This window comes from Cervus canadensis, chromosome 5, assembly GCF_019320065.1.
Source record: "Cervus canadensis isolate Bull #8, Minnesota chromosome 5, ASM1932006v1, whole genome shotgun sequence".
NCBI lineage: Eukaryota > Metazoa > Chordata > Mammalia > Artiodactyla > Cervidae > Cervus > Cervus canadensis.
In genome coordinates, this window is record NC_057390.1 from 2,843,647 (window position 1) to 2,864,477 (window position 20,831).

The window sequence follows — 20,831 nt, forward strand, 5'->3', positions numbered from 1 at the left end:
TGTAGGAAAAAACAGAGAGGCAGGCGTGCAATGTCGGCCCACAAATGGACAGACGACTGGACTTCATCTGCAGCGCTCGGGGACCACGGACGAGCCAGGACTCCGCCCAGCTGCATGGTGACCTCACGGCGCTGTGCGGGAGGAGCCATTACAAAAGACTACACCTGTGTGATTAAGTGCAAAACCGGGGATCCTGCTGTCCTTGGTGGGGGGCAGGTTCTGTTCGCATTTTTTGGTTTTTTTTTCTGGTTGCACCACATGGCTTGCAGGATCTTACTTCCCCGACCAGGGATTGAACCTGTGCCCAGCACTGAAAAGTGATGAGCCCTAACCACTGGACCACCAGGGAATCTCCTCCTTTCGTTCTGGGTGCTGCATGTGTTGGACTTGTGAAAACTCGCTGAGCACACACTTACAGTCGGTGTTCTGTTTGTATGCTGCAATTCAATAAAACGATTACTTAAAGAAGTTCAGCTGGGTGGGGGTGGGGTAAGGATTGCCCAATTTAGACAATAAAAATATAGGTGGTGGTGGTCCTTCAGTCGCTAAGTGGTGTCCAACTCTGTGACCCCATGGACTGGCAGCAAGCCGGCCTCCCTGTCCCTCACTATTTCCCGGAGTTATAGGATGATATAGGATGCCCAGTTAAATTTGAATTTCTTATAGATAAGGAATAATAATATCCCACAGACAAGGAATAATTCCTTAGCATAAGTTCCTCCCATGTGATCTTTGTGTTGCATCTGGCCTCCCTGAGAGGGATCGGCCATCCTGGACTGGGAAGGGCTGTCATTAGGCAGCGCGGGGCCCTCTCTGACCCCGGTTCCCTCTGCAGAGCGCGCCAGTGTTCCCACCGACCACCTCAGTCCTGGGGAGAGGTAATCCCACATGGACTCTGCCAAGAGACAGAAAGCAGAAGCCCCTCTTCCAGTGCCCCCCATACCAGCCTCCGACGGGTGAAGGCAGGCAGGGCCCCGCCCCACAGCCGGAGCTCCACCCCCTCTCTCCCTGGGCTCCGCCCACCATCGCTGCACTGTCGGCCAGAAGCTGCTCTCCAGCTGTTCCCCCGAAGCCCGGCCCAGCAGCAGCTGGGCCAGAGCACAGTGGGAGGTAAGACGGACCCTCCAGCCCCTCCAGCCGCTGCTGCGAGGCGAACTTGCAGCGGGAGTCAGAAGTCCAGCATCTGGGCTTCATTAACCCAAACCCGACCCTGGATCGGGGTTCAGGCAGAGCCAGGGCTGGTTCCAGGAGGGAGGAGGCGGACAGAGCTGTTGTCTGGGGGTGAAAAATAAAGAGAAAAGCACTAAAAAGAGCACCGAGGGGGCGAATGGATGAAAGAAACCCGCATCAGAGGGCGGCGTTCCCTGCTTGCCCACTGCCTTTCATCCCCACGGCCCTGCTCTGCCTTCTAAACTAGTCCCCTGCCCTCTCAGCTCCCACTGGGACACACAGACAGGGAGACGGGACCCGTTTTCAATTTTACACTGAGAAGTTACTGGACAGAGGAGGGAAAGCCAAGACTCAGCCCAAACACCACCCAAACTGCGCAGGGCGCAAGCAGGGGTGGGGGGTGGAGAGGGGGGTGGGAGTGGGGCGAGGCCTGCGGCTCTGCGGAGGTTGACCCCACCCGGGAGGCCTCCCGGGAACTCAAAACAGGCGGACAAAGGAGGACGCAGAAGGCCCTGGAACCTTCCCAGCTACTGTCATATAAGGCAACGGGCTCAGCCCACTGCGCTCACACCAGGCCAGGCCCCTGCAGCGGCCTGCCTCCTCCACCCCCGCGAGCCGCTGCAAGACCAGGACGCTGGATCAGCACGCGGAGGGGCCTAAGGCGCCGAGAGGTTTGGAAATGAGTTTTCCAAACCGACAACAGAGCCCGGTCGGACCTGGAGCGCAGGCGCTCAGTTTCCCAGCCTCCAGCCCCTCTCCCCCCAGCTCCTGCGAGGGACAGCCTGCTGGGGCTCGGGGGGGCAGCAAAGGCCCCAAGCCCTCGTGGGCCAGGAAGGTGCCAGGACCACCACACAGGTCAATGTAGCCCCTTCATACGGGAACCGGGCCCCGCTGAAGCTGAACTGCCCGGGAAGGCCATCGGGCATCTGGCCAAAGGTGTGAACGGCCTTTTCCGTGTCTCCAGGGCAATTCAGGAAGCAACCACAGCGGCCGGTCGTGGTGGAAACACTGCCCAGCACCCTGCCCCAGGGCGTCGGCGGGTCTGCCCCTCCTGGGCCGCTCAGGCCGCCTCACCCAGCACTGCCTGCTCTCATGCCACCTGCCCCTCAGTCCTTCCCCTGGAGTCTCCTGTCTTGCATGTGAGCACGTGTCACCCGGGCAGGCAGATGGGGGCCTGGGCTCAGAGGTGGGGGTCGCCTCCTCAGCCGTCTGCCCAGGCATCTCACACCCGCTGGGGCACTCACAAACGTGGACACAGCACAGGACAGACAGGAAGAGAAGGCGGCATGCAGACAGCCTCGGACCCACGCAGGGGGCTCCCACCGGGCAACGCGAAGGAGCTGTCTATGATCGCTGGCTTTGCCATGACTGACACCCACAAGTGCTGGCCATGCCAGGGGAGCCAGATACGAGACAGAACCCTGTACGGCCCCACTGGGGCCCGAGTCTGAAGCCCAGCACAACAAATCCATGGGATGAAAGCTGCCGAAGCGGCTCTTTTTGCAGAGGCCATGCCTGGGACGGGTCCAGGGCCCTTCCAGGGGAGCAGGTGACCTTCTGGCTGGTGACGCAGTGGTGGCTGCACGGACACCCGGCGCAGTGCAGTGTCCACCTGACATGTTCTCTCCTGCATGTACATCACAACCAAACAAGAACCAGGTTCACTCAGACAGTCACATCTGGACCTCCAGCCTCCTCTCTCCCCTCCTCCCTCCCTTTCTTTCTCTCTTTCTGGTATGATGATGAAACCTAGACCCCTAAAAACACCTGAAAAGTCACCTGGTCTCATGTCCTGGGACCCGCATATCCGTCCATTCAGTCAGGGCCTCCGCATACTTGGAGAAAAGTCGCTAGGGACTTCCCTGGTGGTCCAGTGGCTAAGACTCTGCACTCCCAGAGCAGGGGGCCTGGGTTCGATCCCTTGTCAGGAAATTAGATTCCATGTGCTGCAACTAAGCCCCAGCACAGTCAAATAAACAAATATTTAAAAAGTCACCATACTTCGCACACTATCCCTTCCCCCGAGCGCAACAAGCTACTCTTCTCTGTCGTCGGGAATCTTTGCCGTCTGGGTGGGTTCTTCTGAAAGCCCTTGAGGTTGCTTACATTCTCATTGAGCAAGGCGCTCAGAACTGAAGTGGACCCTTATTTTGGGGGGAGCCCCTCAACGCTACGCTCTTGACAGGTTGAGCCCAAAGTCTAGTCCACACATCTGGCTGTGAAATCCCATTTCCTAGACCCCTGTTCTCCACTGTGCAGCTTGGTCTCTCCCACTCAGCCCATCGTTATGGTCTTTTGAGATCTTTGTGGATCTTCGCTGTCAGTTGCCTTCATGTTATGCATGAACCCGACCACTGTTCTGTTAATGGCCTTGTTCAAGACCTTGGATCTGTGCCGGCCAACTTGTCAGTGGAGACAGAGCTCTGGGTGCCGCCCGGACCTATCCTCCAGGCAGACTCTGATGGCCAGTGGCACCTTCTGACGATGAGTCCATCTAACTGGACATCACTCTTCAGCCCACGCTTCAGCTTGCTATGTTATGGCAAGATAGGATGTGCGTCTCCATCAAATGCCCTACAGAACCCAGACAGCCCTCTCCAGGGTATTCTTCTGCTTAGCCTATCAAAAACTAAATGAGGCTAGGCTGGTATGATTTATTCTTAGGAATCCTAGAAAGCAGGGCTTCCTTTTCTATCTATGTGCTCACAAGCTTTCCCCTGGGGAGTTCTGTTGAGGAACACGTCAAGTCCACAGAGCTGAATGAAGAAGAGCACCCTTCTTCTTCATCCCCCGGGGAGCTCTCCCTTCCCCAGAGGTCTCTGTGGAGTCAGGGCTCCCCCACATTGTGCAGGACAGACAGACGTGAAGGGGACCTCAACTCATTCCACCCAGTTAGATGCTGCCATCCGGTCTCCCCCTGCTATTACAGGCTACAATCCCTTTTGATCAATATTCCAGTCCAGATGAAAAATTAGGCTCCTTCACAAAAGAAAACAGAAACAAAATATTAATTACGTGGTGTTGTTCTCCCTTCACCAGGGTTACCATTTGCCTGTCAACCCAGAAGAGCTCTCCTGGCATCAAAAATAACTATACAGGAGACGTCCCTGGTAGTCCAGTGGTTAGGACTCACACTTCCACTGCAGGGGGTGTGGGTTTGATCTCTGGTCAGGGAACTAAGATCCCACATACCTCTCGGTGCAGCGAAAAAAAAAAAAAATTATACAGAAGCTCCTTCTGTGGGCTTTAGCTATCCCCAAGAGAACTGTCACTGGTTCATCGGGTTCATGTTATTTTTCCATGTGCCTTGCCTGTGTCCCCTTCCTTCTCTCTTCCATATCTTTCAAGATCAGAGATCATGCATGATGAGCTTTGGGTGCAGACCTTGCTGTCTCTAGATATTAATACTTCCTGCTTTTTCCCTCACTGGGTCCATTCGCAATCCATGTCCAAAGTCTTACTGTAGGATCTCCTGGCCCAGCTGAGCCACTTTGTCTTTGGAGTCTGCTACTGAAAAACGCTTGCTCTCTCTGCTTTTTGAAATCTGCCCTTCAGAAGCCAGCTCTCCACAAGCAAGCTCCCTCTTCTGTGCCAGGATTCCAGGGACCCAGAGTTCGAAGTCACAGTCCCTGTCCTCAGGATGCTCACAGTCCAAGGGGGCACCAACAACCAAGTTTCTGCATCCGGAGGTTTCTACAAAGAGAAGCTGCCTCCTCAGAGCCTAGTCTTGGGGGTGAGGAAGCGTCGACCAGGCAAAGAGGCTTTTCGGCGAAGAGGGAACAGGCGTTGAAACGTTCGAGACAACTGCTCCCCGTGGGTTTGGGTAGCGGCACAGCTTGAGGATAGGGCTGGAGTGTGGAAGCCTGCAGGGGCTGGGGAGCTGGGGAACATGGAGGGACGTGAAAAGCAGGCAGGAGGGCCCTAGTGTACCAGGCAGGGCTGTTTGAATTTCATCCTGGGCATAGAAGTCTGAAGGATTTTAAGCGAAGGAGTGATAGGGCCAGATGTGCACCAGAAGCAAGATCCCGCCGCAGGGCAGCATGGGGACGGTCAAACTGGCAAGAGATTGGAGACTGTGAGTTGCGGCCAGCCTTGGAGGGTGACGTGGAGAGGCGACGGTTGTGGGAGAAGGGGCTGCTTTTTACTCTCATTTTTCACTGCTAAGCTCCACTTTGCCTTCAGCATAACAGCGCATCCCTGGTTGAGGAGGTCGGGGAGAGCTCGGGCATCACACCAGTGTTGGTGAGTGTTGTTGATCTTTTGTGCTTAACTATTCGGCAGAGATAGTGGCAGCCCTCGTACAATAATACGCCCTCCTCCCCGGAGCCGGTCTGAGCCCAGCGGGGCAGCCGCCCACGAGGGAGGGGACAAGGCCACCAACACGGGGGCATGGTGAGGGGAGGGGGCAGCTAACTAAGACTACAGGAAACACAGGGCAGCTGTAGAAGAGAGTTAGGAGCTCTTTCCGATCCAGTGTGGAACGGCTGCCAAAACCTGTGCTGAAGTGGAAAGAGGGGCGGGGAGGACAAGCTGTATGCAAGAGCAGATTAGACATGGGGACAGGCTGGGTGGCACAGGCGTGGGGGCAGGGGGACGGGCTTGTTTTCTAGAGGCACTCCCTGGTCCCTGTTGAATTTTGTCCAGTTGGAGTGCTTTATCTATTTAGAAAAAAGAAATACAAGTTCTAAATAAATGAATAAATAATATCCGCCCTGGTGAGGAGCCCTCTTTCTCAGCAAAGTGCTCAACAGCAGGGTTTACCCTACTTGGAGTGTCTGTTCGAAAGCAGGTAAGTCTGTTCCACGATATTCACTCCGAGTATTCAAGGAGCATCTGCCAAGGGCACGGGAGCTCCAAACAGACGCCCTCCGAAAGACACTGACTCCTGGAACCTGAAATCGAAGTTTGGCTAACAGATGAGGGATGTCATAAATTCAGGATATGACAAAAGCAGTTTGAAATCTTTTGGGAAGTGACGGATTATTAAGACTGAAAAGAATTGGTGTTGGGTCACTGGCTCTTTGAGGGTGGGGAAAAACATCAAGTTAGATCCCTGTTTTGTACCTACAAAAAATGGATTCCAGATGGGATTAGGAGCCAAGAGAAACAAAGTTATATAAGTACTGAAGGAAAATAGAACACAATATTTTTATGCTCTTGGGGTGGGGAAGGCCTTCCTTTTCAAGCTGGAAAGAGTCAATTACAAATCAACCCTCTGTACTATGCATGGTAACTTTTCTGAAAATCTGAAGCTATTCTGAAATGAATAGTTTACTGAAAAAGGAAAAATAATCATTTTGTGAAACGATAAACACAAAGGTTTAAAAAAGACAATTTACAGGCTTAGGAGAAAACATGGTGCCCAAAACATATGTAATAAGCAACTTACAAATCAATATAATTAAGAAGAAGAGGGACTTCCTGGTGGTCCAGTGGTTAAGAGTCTGCCTTGCCATGCAGGGGATACAGGTCTGATCCCTGGTTGGGGAACTAAGATTCCACATGCTGCAGAGCACCTAAGCCTGACGCTGCAACTATTGAGTCTTCATACCACAACTAGAGAGTCCATGAGCTGTGACGAAAGGTGATGCAGTGAAGATCCCACATGCCTCAACTAAGACCAGATGCAGCCAAATAAATAAATATGTAAAAAAGAAGAAGAAGAAAAATTACCGGATAGAAAAATGGGTGAGTAATATCAAGAGACAATTTACACCAAAGGAAACACAGAAAAAGATTCTCAGTTTCACTGGCAGCCAGGGAAATGAAAATTAGAATCACAGGATGAGCCTTTTCACTTACCAGAGAAACTAAAACTTAAAAACAACACTGAGAATGAGAGTGTTAATAACAGTGTGGAGAAACAGGCATTTTCACGTCTATTATTAATTAGTACAGCTTCTTTTTTGGAGACCAAATTTTAAATATTTATACTTCAGGATTGCAGTTTCAAAGAACTTATCCTATTGAAGTATTTGCATAGATGCACAAGCTTGCATACTGGACAAATATCATAACCAGGGAACGGCTGCGTGCACAACCAGGGAATACTATGCAGCTATGGAAAATAACGCAGTTCATCTCACACACACACACACACACACACACACACACACTTATGTTCAGGCACACCTTGGAGAAATTACAAGTTTGGTTCCAGACCACCACAATAAAGCGAATACTACAATAAATCACGTCACATGAATTTTTTGATTTTCCAGTGCATATAAAAGTTGTGCTTAAACCTACAGAACAGGAGAAAATATTTGCAAATGATGTGATTGGCAAGGGTTTAATTTCCAAAATATACACACACCTCCTATAATTCAATAACAAAAAACTCCCAAACAATCCAATCGAAAAATGGGCTGAAGATCTAAATAAGACATTTCTCCAAAGAAGATATACAGATGGCCAATAGGCACATGAAAAGATAGTAAATATTGCTAATTATTGGAGAAATGCAAATCAAAACAACGAGGTATCGCTTCACACCAGTTATAATGGCCATCATTAGCAATTCTGCAAACAATAAATGTTGGAGGGGGTGTGGAGAAAATAGAACTCTCCTACACAGTTGGTGGGAATGTAAATTGGTGCAGCCACTATGGAAAACAGCATGGAGGTTCCTCAGAAAACTAAAAATAGTTTCCAAATGATCCACCAATTCCATACCTGGGGATATATCCAGACAAAACTATAACTGGAAAAGATACATGCACCCTTATGTTAATGGCAGCACTATTTACAATAGCCAAGACATGGAAACAATCTAAATGTCCATCAATAGATGAGTAGAGAAAGAAGATATGGTACATATATACAATGGATACTACTTAGCCATAAAAAAGAATGAAATGATGCCATTTGCAGTAACATGGATGGTCCTAGAATTACCACACTAAGTGATGTAAATCAGAAAGAGAAAGGCAAACGCCATATGATATCACTTTATGTGGAATCTAAAATATGACACAAATAAACATATCTACCAAACAAAAACAGACTCACAGACATAGAGAACAAACTTATGTTTGCCAAATGGGAGGAAGCCGGGGGGAGGGAAGTACTGGAAGTCTGGGATTAGCAGAAACAAACTGTTATATGTGGGATGGATAAACAAGGTTCTACCGTATAGCTCAGTATATATACTTAATATCTTGCGATAAACCATAATGAAAAAGAGTATGAAGAAGAATATACATAGGTATAACTGAGTCACTTTTCTGTGAAGCAGAAATTATTAGTAACAAAACATTGCAACTCAACTATAATTCAATAAAATGTTTTCAAAAATTGTATTAATTCTGTAGTCTATTAGTGTGCAACAGCATTACATCTGAAATAATAATGTACCTATCTTAATTAAAAACATTCCATTGTTAAAAAACGCTATCATCTGAGCCTTCAGAGAGTGAGTCCTAATCTTTTCACAATAGTAATATCCAAGATCACTGATCACAGACCATCATCACAAATATAATAATAAGGAAAAAGCTTGCAGTATTTTGAGAACTACCAAAATGTGACACAGAGACATGAAGTGAGCAGATACTGTTGGGAAATTACACTGACAGACTCACTCAATGCAGGGTGGCCACAAAGCTTCACTTGGGAAAAATGGAGTATTTGTGAAGCGCAATCAAATGAGGTCTGCCAGTATATAGACACACTTACATACATGTAAGTAAATATACATACATGTCAAAGTGAAAACAGCAGACAAACCACATGGCCTGGGCTGGAGCACAAGGGGCCCTGGAGGCCAGGCTCAGCCCTCCGCACCTCTCAGTGCAGGCGATGGGCAGCAAGGCCAAGCAGAGCCATGACAATCAGGTGCAGCCGCAGAGCAGACAGGCTGCGGAGGAGGAGCTGGGACTGTCTGTGAAAGCTTCGGCTCTCCCTGGAGGGGATCCAGGACAGCCTGGTTGGAAGGTGGGAAGAGGTGTCATTCTAGGTGGTGATGGTTGTTCTTTAGTTGCTGAGTTGTGTCTGACTCTTCGCCACCCCATGGGCTGTAGCCCGCCAGGCTCCTCTGGCCGTGGGTTCTCTAGGCAAGAATACTGGAGTGGGTTGCCATTTCCTTCTCCAGGGCATCTGCTTGACCCAGGGATCGAACCCAGGTCTCCTGCACTGGCAGGCAGATTCTTTACCACCGTGCCGCCAGGGAAGCGCCATTCTAGGTAGGAGCAGCTGCAAACAGACCTAGAGAGGAGACGAGGGGACGTGGGGAGAGGCCTGCACAGGGCAGCGAGGGGGACTCCCTGGGCTGTGCCCTCAAGTGGGAGAAGGAAGGAGGGGAGAAGGGAGCCTGGAGTAGGTACAGAAAATTGGTTCTTATCTCCCTGCAGGCTAAGTTTGTTTGGCACATTCATTCATTCAAGAAGAATTTACAGAGTGCCAACAGTGTGCCAGGCTCTGTCCTGGATGAGGGGTGATACGACAGTGACCCCAGTAAGGGGCCTGCTCACTGGAGGGGATGAGGACGAGAGGCAGCCATGAACAAGGAGCAAGCAGGACCTCCTCGGTGGTCCAGCGGTTAGGAATTCGCCTGCCAGTGCAGGGGACAGGGGTTTGATCCCTGGTCTGGGAAGATCCCACATGCCTCAGGGCAAATATGTCCATGCACCGCAACTACTGAGCCTTCGGGCTGCAACTGCTGATGTTTGAGCCCCTAGAGCCTGTGCTCTGCAACAAGAGAAGCCACCACAACGAGAAGCCCGCTCACCGCATCTAGAGAAAGCCCTCGCTTAGCAAGGAAGACCCAGCGCAGCCACAAATAAATTAAAAAAAAGGGAAACAAATATAAAGAAATTTCTGGCCGAGATCAGTGCTGCGCAGAAAATAGAATGATGATCGGAGAGTTTGAGAGGGAGGCGTCAAGGGGATTGATGAGGGGACACTGTGCAGCTAATGTCTGAATGGCGAGGAGGCACCCTACCTCCACGAGGATTGGGAAGGGAGCAGTCTGGAAGGCGGGTGGGGGTGCTGCTGAGTCTGAGGCTAATTGCACAAGGCAATTGTTTTGCTAATAAGACCGTGTTAAGAAAATGAGGCTTTTTTTCCCATTTGGTAATGAAGTCATTAGTGAGTTGTATTTTTAGCTCTTGCTCCTGGGTTTTTGACACTGGGCACGAGGGGGAGGTCTGGGGACTTCCCCCACACCCCACAGGGCGTCACGGGGGTGGGGATGAGCCTCAGAGGGCGGGGAGATGGAGGCGGAGCAGTACCCACCTGCTCCGGGGGCTCACGTCCAGGAAGAGCCGCACGAGTGCCAGCAGGTTGTGGTGGTGACCAGACGCTCGACTCAGGGCCCAGCACAGCTGCCGGAGCTGCGGGGCGAGAGGGCGTCCAGGGGGGCTTTCCAGTGGCAGGCGCCTCCCACCCTGACCGCCCCGCCAGCCCACTCAGCAGGGAGGCCCGGAGAGCAGAGGGAGGGTCACGGAGGCCAGGTCAGGGGAGGACCGCCAGAGCAGCGTGGTCCCTGCTGGGGCCTCACAGGTGAGGCTGGGGCTTGGGCTTTGACTCAGGGGCCCACAGCACCTTTTCCGGCCACTCGCGGATGTTCTCCAGGAGCTGCAGCAGGAGCTGCTGGAGGTCAGTCTTGGGCAGCAGGCGGAGTCTGGTGTCCAGGCCAGCACGGCACAGCAGCTCAATCAGGTCCAGAAGGTCCTGGTCGGTGTAGGCCCCCGGCTGGGCCAGCGCGCACAGTGTCAGGAACTGGAGAGGAGACAGCGTGAGGGCAGGGGTGCCTCCCTGGCACTGTGAGCCCCCAGCTGTGCTGGGAAGGAGCTGAGAAAAGCAACAAGGCCTGGAGTCGAGCCTCCCGGGGTCGTCGGGGCAGGCACAGGCGTGGAGGGAGCCAGCTTCTGTAGCATCGATCCTGGCAGTCAGCAAAGTGCCTGTGACGGTGCCCGGTGGGAGCCACTGAATTTGATGCTGAGTGGGTCTGGGTGGGACTCACCTTGCAGATGTAGTTCAGGCTGCTGTCCAAGGCCGTCTCCTGGAGGGTGTCCTGCTGTTCCCTGCGGCTCCGGCTGGCCTCGCTACGGTGAGACAAAACAAAGGAAGGGAAGCAGTCAGAGGCAGGTACAAGGGAAGAACTGAGGCAGAGGGGGAGGCCGTGCTGCTGGAGAAGAGAGTTCTCGGATGATCCATTCAACCCAGGGCCCCGGTGCCCTGTGTGCGCGGGTCTTTCACTTGTCCAGTTGCTCAGTCGTGTCCAACTCTTGTGACCCCAAGGACTGTAGCACGCCAGGCCTCCCTGTCCATCACCAACTCCCGGAGTTTACCCAAACTCATGTCCATTGAATCGGTGATGCCATCCAACAATCTCATCCTCTGTCGTCCCCTTCTCCGCCTGCCCTCAATCCTTCCCAGTATCAGGGTCTTTTCCAATGAGTCAGCTCTTCGCATCAGGTGGCCAAAGTATTGGAGTTTCAGCTTCAGCATCAGTCCTTCCAATGAATATTCAGGACTGATTTCCTTTAGGATGGACTGGTTGGGTCTCCGTGCTGTCCAAGGGACTCTCATAAGTCTTCTCCAACACCACAGCTCAAAAGCATCAATTCTTCGACACTCAACTTTCTTTATAGTCCAGCTATCACATCCATACATGACTATCGGAAAAACCACAGCTTTGACCATAAGGATCTTTGTTGGCAAAGTGATGTCTTTGCTTTTTAATACGCTGTCTAGGTTTGTCATAGCTTTTCTCCCAAAGAGCAAGCGTCTTAATTTTGTGGCTGCAGTTACCGTCTGCAATGATTTTAAAGCCCAAGACAATAAAATGTCACTGTCATGAACACAATGAAAAGGTCATCCACTGCTATGTAACAAATTACTCCCCCCAAATGGAGAGGCTTAAAAACAACCAATACACATTATCCTGTGCAGTTTCCGAGGGTCAGGAATCCAGAAGCAGCTTAGCCAGGGGTCTCTAACTAAGGGTCTCTGGGGAGGCTGCCTCCAAGGCTTTCGTGGGGGGGGTGCCTGCTGTCAGCAGCAGGCTTGACTGGCCTGGAGGAACTGCTTCTCAGGTCACTTGGGGGTCACCGGCCTCAGTCCTTCCATGGAGCTGCACCCCAGGGTTCCCTAACTTGCCCCGACTTTCTCTATAGTGAGTTATCTGAGAGAGAGGAGATGCCCACCTAAGACAGAGGCTGCAACCTTTGAGAACCTAACCTTGGAGGTGACACTGCCTCTGTGGTCTCCCCTGGCCACGTGGGCCAGTCTGCTCAGGGTGGGAGACGGCCGCACAGGGGGTGAACACAGCTCGAGGTGAACCGGTGCCTCTCGGGGGCTGGCATCCCGACACTGTCACTCCAGGAGGGCCCTGAGCTTTAGTTTTTTGGGGCTTGGAAGCCTGAAAAATCATACTCAATGCTTCCTGCAAAGTCCTCCTCAAAAGCATTGTTTGGAGTTTCCTTGGTGGTCCAGCAGTTAAGAATCTGTCTTGCAATGGAGGGGACAAGGGTTCAATCCCTGGTCTGGGAAAATCCCACATGCTGCAGAGCAATTAGGCACCACGACTACTGAAGCCTGTGCCCAGAGCCCGAGCTCCCCAACAATGAGAAGCCTGCACACTGCAACTACAGAGTAGCCCCCACTCACCACGACTAGAGAAACCCTGCTGGCAGCAACAAAGACCCAGTGCAGCTAAAAACATAAACAAAAATAAATACATAAGTAAAATAAAGAAAATTCATTTAAAAGCGTTCTTTGTCCACACAGATATGGTGAGTCTGTGCATAAACGGAAAAACACACTCCGTTGTAGCTTATGTCAGGTTAGCTTCCAAAGTCTGCAAGTAAGGTGAAATTAGATTGAAAGAGATCTTCAATAACCCCTCCAAGGTGTTCCACTACCATGCTGTCCGCAGACAAGCCTGGCATGGCCAGATTCCTCTTAGCAAACAGCCTGGATGAAGCCAGAGGCCAGGGTCACATTTAAAACACCCTCTTTAAAGACCAGAGTCACGCACAGTTTGGCAAGAGCCCTACAGGGAGGGAGCTGCTGGCAGCACAGCAGACTCACATGGCCCTCTGCACAGGCCTGCCAGGCACACGCTCCCCGGGTGACACGCCGAGCTGGAGTGTCCTTACTCAACGATGCTCTTTCTCTGGCCACGTGTGTATTGTTGGCATCAAATAAGTGAGGTGGCTTTTCAAAACTTAATTTGCTATTTATTTTTGGCTGTGCCGGGTCTTCCCTGCAGGGCGTGGGCTTCTCATTGCGGTGGCTTCTCTCACGCAGAGCACAGGCTCGCGGCACAGGCTTCAGTAGGTGCAGTACACAGGCTCCAGAGCACCGGCCCAGTAGTTGTGGTACACTGGCTCAGCTGCCCCATGGCATGCGGAATCTTGCTGGACCAGGGATTGAACCCATGTCTCCTGCATTGGCAGGCAGATTCCTAAACACTGGACCACCAGGGAAATCCAAGTAGGATGACTTTATGACAAGTCTCCCTTTGCCGTCTCTTCCACTCCTGCAGTCTTACTAACTAGCTTGGAGTTCCTGATAACAAGGGACTCCCTACAAATGAAGTCATCAGTGATGACGACAACAGTGCCGACAGTAACGGCCTCTGGGGTCGCCGCCCTGGCCACGGTTCCCAGATGCTCCAGTGAACAGGCTCTGCTCTTCTTTACTTGTCTATGCTGCTTCTCGGAGAGGGAAGAAAAGTGCCGTCTCTAGGCACCCAGGAAGTCAGTGTCAAAAATCACTGCTGGAGTGGAGGGGTGGGGCGAGGCCTAGATAGGCCTGGGCTGGGCCATTCTCCAGGCCACTCTTCCTCAGCATTTGCGAGGCCAGAGAACAACAGACGGGGGAGACTGGGCCTCACGCACTGGGCCTGTGTCAGAGTCGCAGGGGAGTCCTGGTTTATACCTGTCCGTGAGCCTGTGTGGGGCCGTGCAAGCATGGGAGGGAACGCTTTTAGATTGCCTGAAGAGGCAGGAAGCCTCAGAGCCAGCTTTGTGACTCTGCCCAAGTGGAGGGGGCTCTCAGACAGCTCCGTGCTGCCAGGGGGAGAAAGAGGGCAGAAACTGTGGGCTGGTGACTCATCTTCTCGGAGCTGGGGAGGGGAAGTGTGTCTGTGACAAGGGTCTCTCCTCCTGGGGATGGACAGAATGCCAGGCTTTCCAAGTGGGAAGGATACATAGCCTCCCTGCTACCCACCCCCCCACCCCCCCAACCCCGGTGCACTGCGCCCCAGTGTCTCCCCAGGCTGCCTCTGCTGGGAACAGCCAGCAGGCAACATAACGGGTTCCCCTTCCCTGCCTGCCTCTCTGAGGAGCCGCTCGCCTGGAACGTGGCATCTGAGACTGCTATTCTGGGAAGTGGCATCGGCTGATCCCTAGGCCTCCGCCACAGAGAAGAGGAATTCACAGTCTAAGGAGCCCACTCCTCTTCTGGACTCAGCAGGTAGGAATCGAGTTGAGGGTCCCACCACCAGCCCCACCAGCAAAGCAGCTTTCCCCTACCCCCAGCCCCAGCCCCAGCCTTGACACTGGCCTGGCAGAGTTAGGGTTCCTGGCCCATGGCCAGCACCCAGGAGCTAGAGTTTGGGTTGCAAAGGTATTGTTCTCCACTCTTAAGAGAAGCGTGTCGGCTTCTATATTTGTTTTCCCCTGTTACTATTTGAGAAAAAAAAAAATAAAGTGAAAGTGACCCTCTGCTCCTTCTCCTTGGGAAGACGGTAAAACTGAGAGTCTAGCTGGGGGTCAGGGGCCCACCACACAGCCTGTGGGCAGGGCGCGCTCCCGGGCTGGCACTGCTAAACCAGACCAGAGCTGTCAGCTGGGCTCTAGTGACTGAGGTCAAGGCAATGAAGAGGAATCGATGCTGAGCTAATGGGGGACGGCGGGGAGGGGAGCAACTTTTACCTGGATCCAATTACTCTGTCCCAAGGCAACCGCCCCCACATTTGACAGGATGCCCTTTCAATGGATTGATTGTCATTTATTTAGCCCACTGGCCTCTGCACCAGGCTTCCCTCTCAGGGAACCCAGTAGATGAAGGCTACCAGCCCCAGGCAACAGCAGCGGGTTGCTGGTCCTCAGTGGCTGGACCTGAGATCTGGGGCTTCCCAGGTGGCGCAGTGGTAAAGCATCTGCCTGCCAGTGCAGGAGACACAAGAGCTGGGAGTTCGATCCCTGGGTCAGGAAGATCCTCTCGGGTAGGAAATGGCAACCTACTCCAGTGTTCTTGCCTGGACAGTTCCATGGACAAAGAAGCCTGGTGGGCTACAGTCCAGGGGGTCGCAAAAGGGTTGGACACAACTAAGCGTGCACACACACCTATGACCTGACCAGGGCTCTTCCTCTGGGCTTTGCAGTCAGGGAGCAGCCCAGGAGGACCAGCCACTGCTCCCTCTCTTTCCAGGTGAGACCAGGGACACCTGATGAAAAGTCTGTATAGCTGAGTGTGGCACTGGTCCCCTCTGAGGATGCTCAGGCGCTCATCTGCTTCCCGTCCAGCGTTCACACTCTGGTTCCTCCTCTGCTGGCTGTCTCCCTCCCCAGGCTCATCACAGGGCAGAGGGCAACTCTATCTGCAATAAAGCAGACGTCAGACAATGCACGTGGTCCGGCAGCAGCAGGGCTGTTTCCTTCTGGAAGAAAATCTTGAAGCATTCGATGAGATGGTGATGAGTTTCAAGGAAATCTGAGATTAGGAACAGCCGGTGAGAGACCCGTCTTTCTTGTAGAGACTGGAGAGATGGCCAAGCCGTGGGCCCACATGTGCCCTCATTTCCAGTCTCGGCCATGACAGCGTGTGGGTGCCTCAGAGGAGCCCTGGATGGGGACATCCCTGGAGGTCAACAGAGAGGCACCTGGTGCGGAACCAAGGGACATGGGATGAGCCTCTGAGGATGAGGACGATGCAGAGAGGAGCGCCTGTCCCGAAGATGCTCTTGTGCCCCATGGAGCTGTGAAGGATGCCACAGCCTTGGTGGAGGAGATGTCAGAACTTCCTTGATGTTCCCTGAGTGCTCTAGAAGAATCTTCCAACGCTGAGACACCCCGAGTTTCCCAAACACAGAAGTAAGCCAGCACTTCACCATCCCCCACCCCACGGAAGTCATGGGAGCGGTCTCTCCTGGACCTGTTTGCTTCTTGAAAGGAGGCATATTCCCAAAAGAACACCTCTAGGCTGAGTGGCTTGGTGGGTGGTCCCAGCCCCTCTTATAGAGCTGCAATCTGTACAGGGGCAATCTTAAAGGGGCAATCTATTGGCCAGATGCTCTGGGCCAGTTTTGAATCCTCAGTGGAGAGCGTGTGCCAGCAGCCATCCCAAGGTGGGAGGCCCAAGGAAAGGGGCAGGTGTGTCAGAACAGCTGTCTGGGGCCGCGGCACTCTGGGCCTTGCGCTAGGACCACAGGGCCCTGCCTTGCTCCCACAGGGTGCTGAGAAGCTGGAAGCCTTCATGCTGGGGTTTCGCTCTCAAGTATTTGTGCTAGCGTGTTGTTGCTCAGCTGTGTCCGATTCTTTGCGACCCCATAGACTGTAGCCCACCAGGCTCCTCTGTCCATGGGATTCTCCAGGCAAGAATACTGAAACAGATTGCCCTTTCCTCCTCCAGGGGATCTTTCCAACCCAGGGATGGAACTCGGGTCTCCTCAGTCTCCTGCATTGCAGGCAGATGCTTTATCGCTCAAGTAAGCCATCCTGAAGTATGTGAAATGATGCATTGAAATGGCCACACTTCCACAGATCACCTGGCCCTGGGGGAAGGGGGAAGTTAGGGGGTGTGGCTCTTTGCAGAGTAAACAGGGAGGTTAAGAGCCTCTAGGGCCACCTCGCACTTTCCAGGCGGACACCAGGTGTGCACCCCTTTCCAAGTGGTCGGAAATAGCTCCTCTGAATCCTCAGGCCCCCCTGGCCCTCCCCTTCATGGATATTTGTTTTTTCTGAGTGTAATTCTCTCCCTGATTTCCTCCTAGAAGGTGAGTTAATTGAAGCTCCACGTTGGGGAAGAGGCAAGTAACTTATTACACCTGGTACGAACGCGGTGGGGGGGGGAGGGGCAGGACAGGCTGGCACAAGCACAGGGTATTTATAGCAGAGCGAGGGCGGTTTGGTCTGGTTTGGCTTGGCAGACAATTACCAAACACAGTGGTGCAACAGGTTCTTGAGAAAGCTCTGGCCATGCCCTAGAGGCACGTCTGCCCACCACAGCTGGCCCCAGGGCTAGTTGGCAGGAGGGAGGGGGCTCAGCCTGTCCAGGGTCCTAAACACTAGTGCATGCGTGTGTGCTAAGTTGCTTCAGCAGTGTCCGACTCTCTGCAACCCTATGGACTGCAGCCCGCCAGGCTCCTCTGTCCATGAGATTCTCCAGGCAGAAATAGAATACTGGAGCGGGTTGCCATGCCCTCCTCCAGAGGATCTTCCTGACCCAGGGATCGAACTAGCATCTCCTATGTCTCCTGCATTGACAGGTGGGTTCTTCACCACTAGCACCACCTGGGAAGCCCCCTACACAGTCAAGTCTCAAACCTACTGCTCAGAGAAGTCTCAACAAAAAGCTTGGATGGCGCTGTAACGGATGCCTTTACAACCCAGATCTAGTCCGCCATCCATCCAACAAGAGTCATTTATGTATTGTACCAGTTAGCGTCACTGTCCCACCCACCCGGAACCCAGTGCACAACGGGGGCTCCAACATCACAAAATGGGGCATTGTAGACTTTCCATGTAAAACTGTGCCTGGCTGGCCATGAGCTGATATTAGGTAATCAGGAGGGGCTTGGAGACAGGCCAAAGGGACTGGGACACGTCTTGGAAGAGGAGGGGCAGCAAGAGCTGTGAGTCAGGAAGGGGCAGGAGCAAATGCCAACCGCCAGGGCAGTAAGACCTGGCTGTGCCTGGTTCTTCCCATCGCTGCCCTGAGCTGTGAGTACGGGGACTCACGCCAATCACCCGTGGTATGACGCACTGTGGCCCCTCAGACTCTGTGCTTCCCTCTTTGGGCTGGAGTCTGGAGTCTGCAGTCACCAGTCTGGTGACTTTTTAACTTAAAGAAAAATGCACATAATTTCCAATAACTATCAGAAGAAATCTCTCCTTTCTCTAACTAGTAAAATGCTCACTGAGCCTCGGCTATCACCAACAATGACGTCAATGGAGCTCTGTACAGTGACCGGCCAGGTATACTACATTTACGGAAGAGGAAATACTTTAGTGTTTCCAGGCAAGAATATGTGGGCTTCCCAGGGGGCGCAGTGGTAAAGAATCCCCCTTCCAGTGCAACAGACACGGTTCGATCCCTGGGTGGGGAAGATCCCTGGAGAAGGAAATGGCAGCCCACTCCAGTACTCTTGCCTGGAGTATCCCATGGATAGAGGAGCCTGGCGGGCTACAGTCCATGGGGTCACAAAAGAGTAGGACATGACTGAGCATCAGGTGCATGAATGTATTCAGTTGGCTGATAAGTTCATTCAGGTTTTTCCGTAAGATGTAACACAAAAACCCCAATGTTTTGCCCAACCCAGTATATTTAGAAGAGTCTGCTTTTTGGGTTACATATATACATATTTTTTTTTACATTTTTCCTGAGGTGTAATTGGTACTGCACATGTTTAATGGACATGATTCGATAGGTTTGAACTGCTTTCAGTGGCCGTGGCCATGTGAGGAAGGGTACCACGGTGGGGAGTACTCACCTCCCAGCGTGCTGTGTGGGCCCCAGGGGCTGCAGAGCAGGGCTGTGGGCTCCGAGGCTGTGGAACGTGGCTGAGATCTCTTGCAGTGAGGGGCACCACAGGCTTGTGTCCCCACCTGTCAGAGCAGAGAAGGCGGGGGTCAGGGGGCAGAACAGGGCGGGCTGCGCTCCTGGGCGGCACAGGTGTTTCCTGGAGGGTGAAGCCTTCAGTGGCTGCAGACACTCGCGGGTGCTCCGGGAACCTGGACACTCATTCTCCCGTCTTCAGGCTATGGCCACCTTGACGTGTGGGCCTGGGGAGGACAGGCCCTCGCCAGCTCCATCAGCTGCCCTGAGCTCAGCCAGGTGCTGAGTCCCCAACCAGAGGTCTCCAAGCCGCAAGACAGGAGGCACGAGGCTCCCCAGCCCTGCACTCTCCACCACCGAGGCCCGGGTCCAGCTTGGCACCTACTACGGACTCTCAGTAGCATCCTTGGGGCAATGTCTGGGCGTTGCCAGGTGCACTGATCCTGCCGGAGGGCCTCCCCACAGTCCTGGAGGCGTTTTCTCAGCAAGCTCGAGCTTTGAGGACCATTCTCTCTTAACAGGACAGGAGCGATCATCTGACCTCCTCAACAAAGGGGAAAAACCTTAACAACTGGAGGGCCTTTCCTCCTTCAACTTAAGGATATTTTCCGAACTAGGAGAATAGAGAAGCAAAAGATGGAGTCTGTTTCCCAGCCCCCGCGCTGGCCCCTCGCTCTCCCTCCTCCACATGATCTTATTTGCAGATCTGCTCGCCGCTTGTCTGTGTCTCCCCGTTAGAATGTACATTCCGCGAGGCCAGGGGCCAGGTGCCTGCCATTCCTCCCTGCAGACTCAGGGTGGCTGGCGTGTGGAGGAAGCGGGATGGATGGAGGGATGGATAGACGATGGAGTGAATGACTGCATCCTACATAAACCTGACCAAGGGGCAGACGACTAAGAGGGAAACTGGTGACAAGTCACAGGACAGGCTGGCAGCGTTTGAGAACACAAACGAAGGGTCCGATGGAGGGTGAGCTGCAGGAATCCAGAACCAAGAGCAGCGCCAGCTTGAACCCTCACCATTCTGGAGGGCGAGCCTCCCCTCCCATGGGCACCCCTTGATGGACCCCACCGTGTGTCGGAACCACGCCAGCTGCCAAAGACTAAAAGGTGGCCCAGCAGGCCCCTTGACCTCAGGGAGCTTGTGGTCTAGGAGGCGGAGACGCCAGGTGGATACATCAATACAACAGAGTATGTCGCCATAAAACCCAGAGCTGGTGAAAGGTGGGGAACCCGCTCAGGCGAGAGAGACTTAACTGGGGGCTGGGGCAGGGGGCAGACAGCACAGGCAATAGGAAACAAAGCCCATGTCTAGCCAAGGGACGGAAGTGGCAGAGAGCATGAAAGAGCATGGTGCGTCTAGCCAGAAACAGGGCACTGAGACGTCTTGGCCACAGTCCTGTGTGGCGGCCGGCTGAGGGTCTGGGTCCCAGCCAGGGACGTGTCTTCGGGGATGGTGGCATTGAGTGTCTCTCTCTGGAAACGTATATCGGTTGAGGCTCACCCAATAGGTAATGAGACTCTGGGAGGAGGAAAAACGTTCTTGTTTTTTTTCCTCTTGGGCAACTTAACAAGTCAGAGAATGGTAATAATACCCCTTGCCTGAGTCGCAAACAAGCTGGGAAGAATGAAGGCTGCAAAACACAATGAGAGAGGGCTATTTGCCCAAGCAGAGCCCGAGCCGGGGAAGTGGGTGGGAGGGGGGACTGTGTGGGAGGCCGGTGACCTTGCCAGGGACGGGAGGACCCTGTTGCAAGAGAATCGGTTGAGGGCGAGGCCCCAGGGAGGCCCGGCTGGGCGGCGACATCCTGCCCCTGCAGCCTCCAAGCCCCCCTCCCCATGGCGGCCCCCGCAGGTGCCTCTGCTCCTGTAAAGCCCTTGACAGCATCGCAGACCCCTCTGGCCTGGGGCCCAGTCAGGCCTCACCTCTT

General features: G+C 53.2%; 1 protein-coding gene across 3 annotated transcripts in view; it reads right to left on the reverse strand.

Moving 5' to 3' along the window:
* The window catches only part of FAM178B (family with sequence similarity 178 member B), a 104,936-nt gene that overhangs the window by 34,444 nt on the left and 49,661 nt on the right, over positions 1-20,831 (reverse strand). For 2 of the 3 annotated variants that reach the window (XM_043467831.1, XM_043467832.1), the window contains 4 exons: positions 18,836-18,950; positions 11,135-11,216; positions 10,714-10,962; positions 10,405-10,502 (listed from right to left, as the gene is read on the reverse strand). In XM_043467831.1, coding sequence (XP_043323766.1) covers positions 10,405-10,502; positions 10,714-10,962; positions 11,135-11,216; positions 18,836-18,950 — 544 coding nt within the window. The remainder of the gene's footprint in view (positions 1-10,404; positions 10,503-10,713; positions 10,963-11,134; positions 11,217-18,835; positions 18,951-20,831) is intronic. The other variant, XM_043467830.1, reaches the window with a different exon arrangement.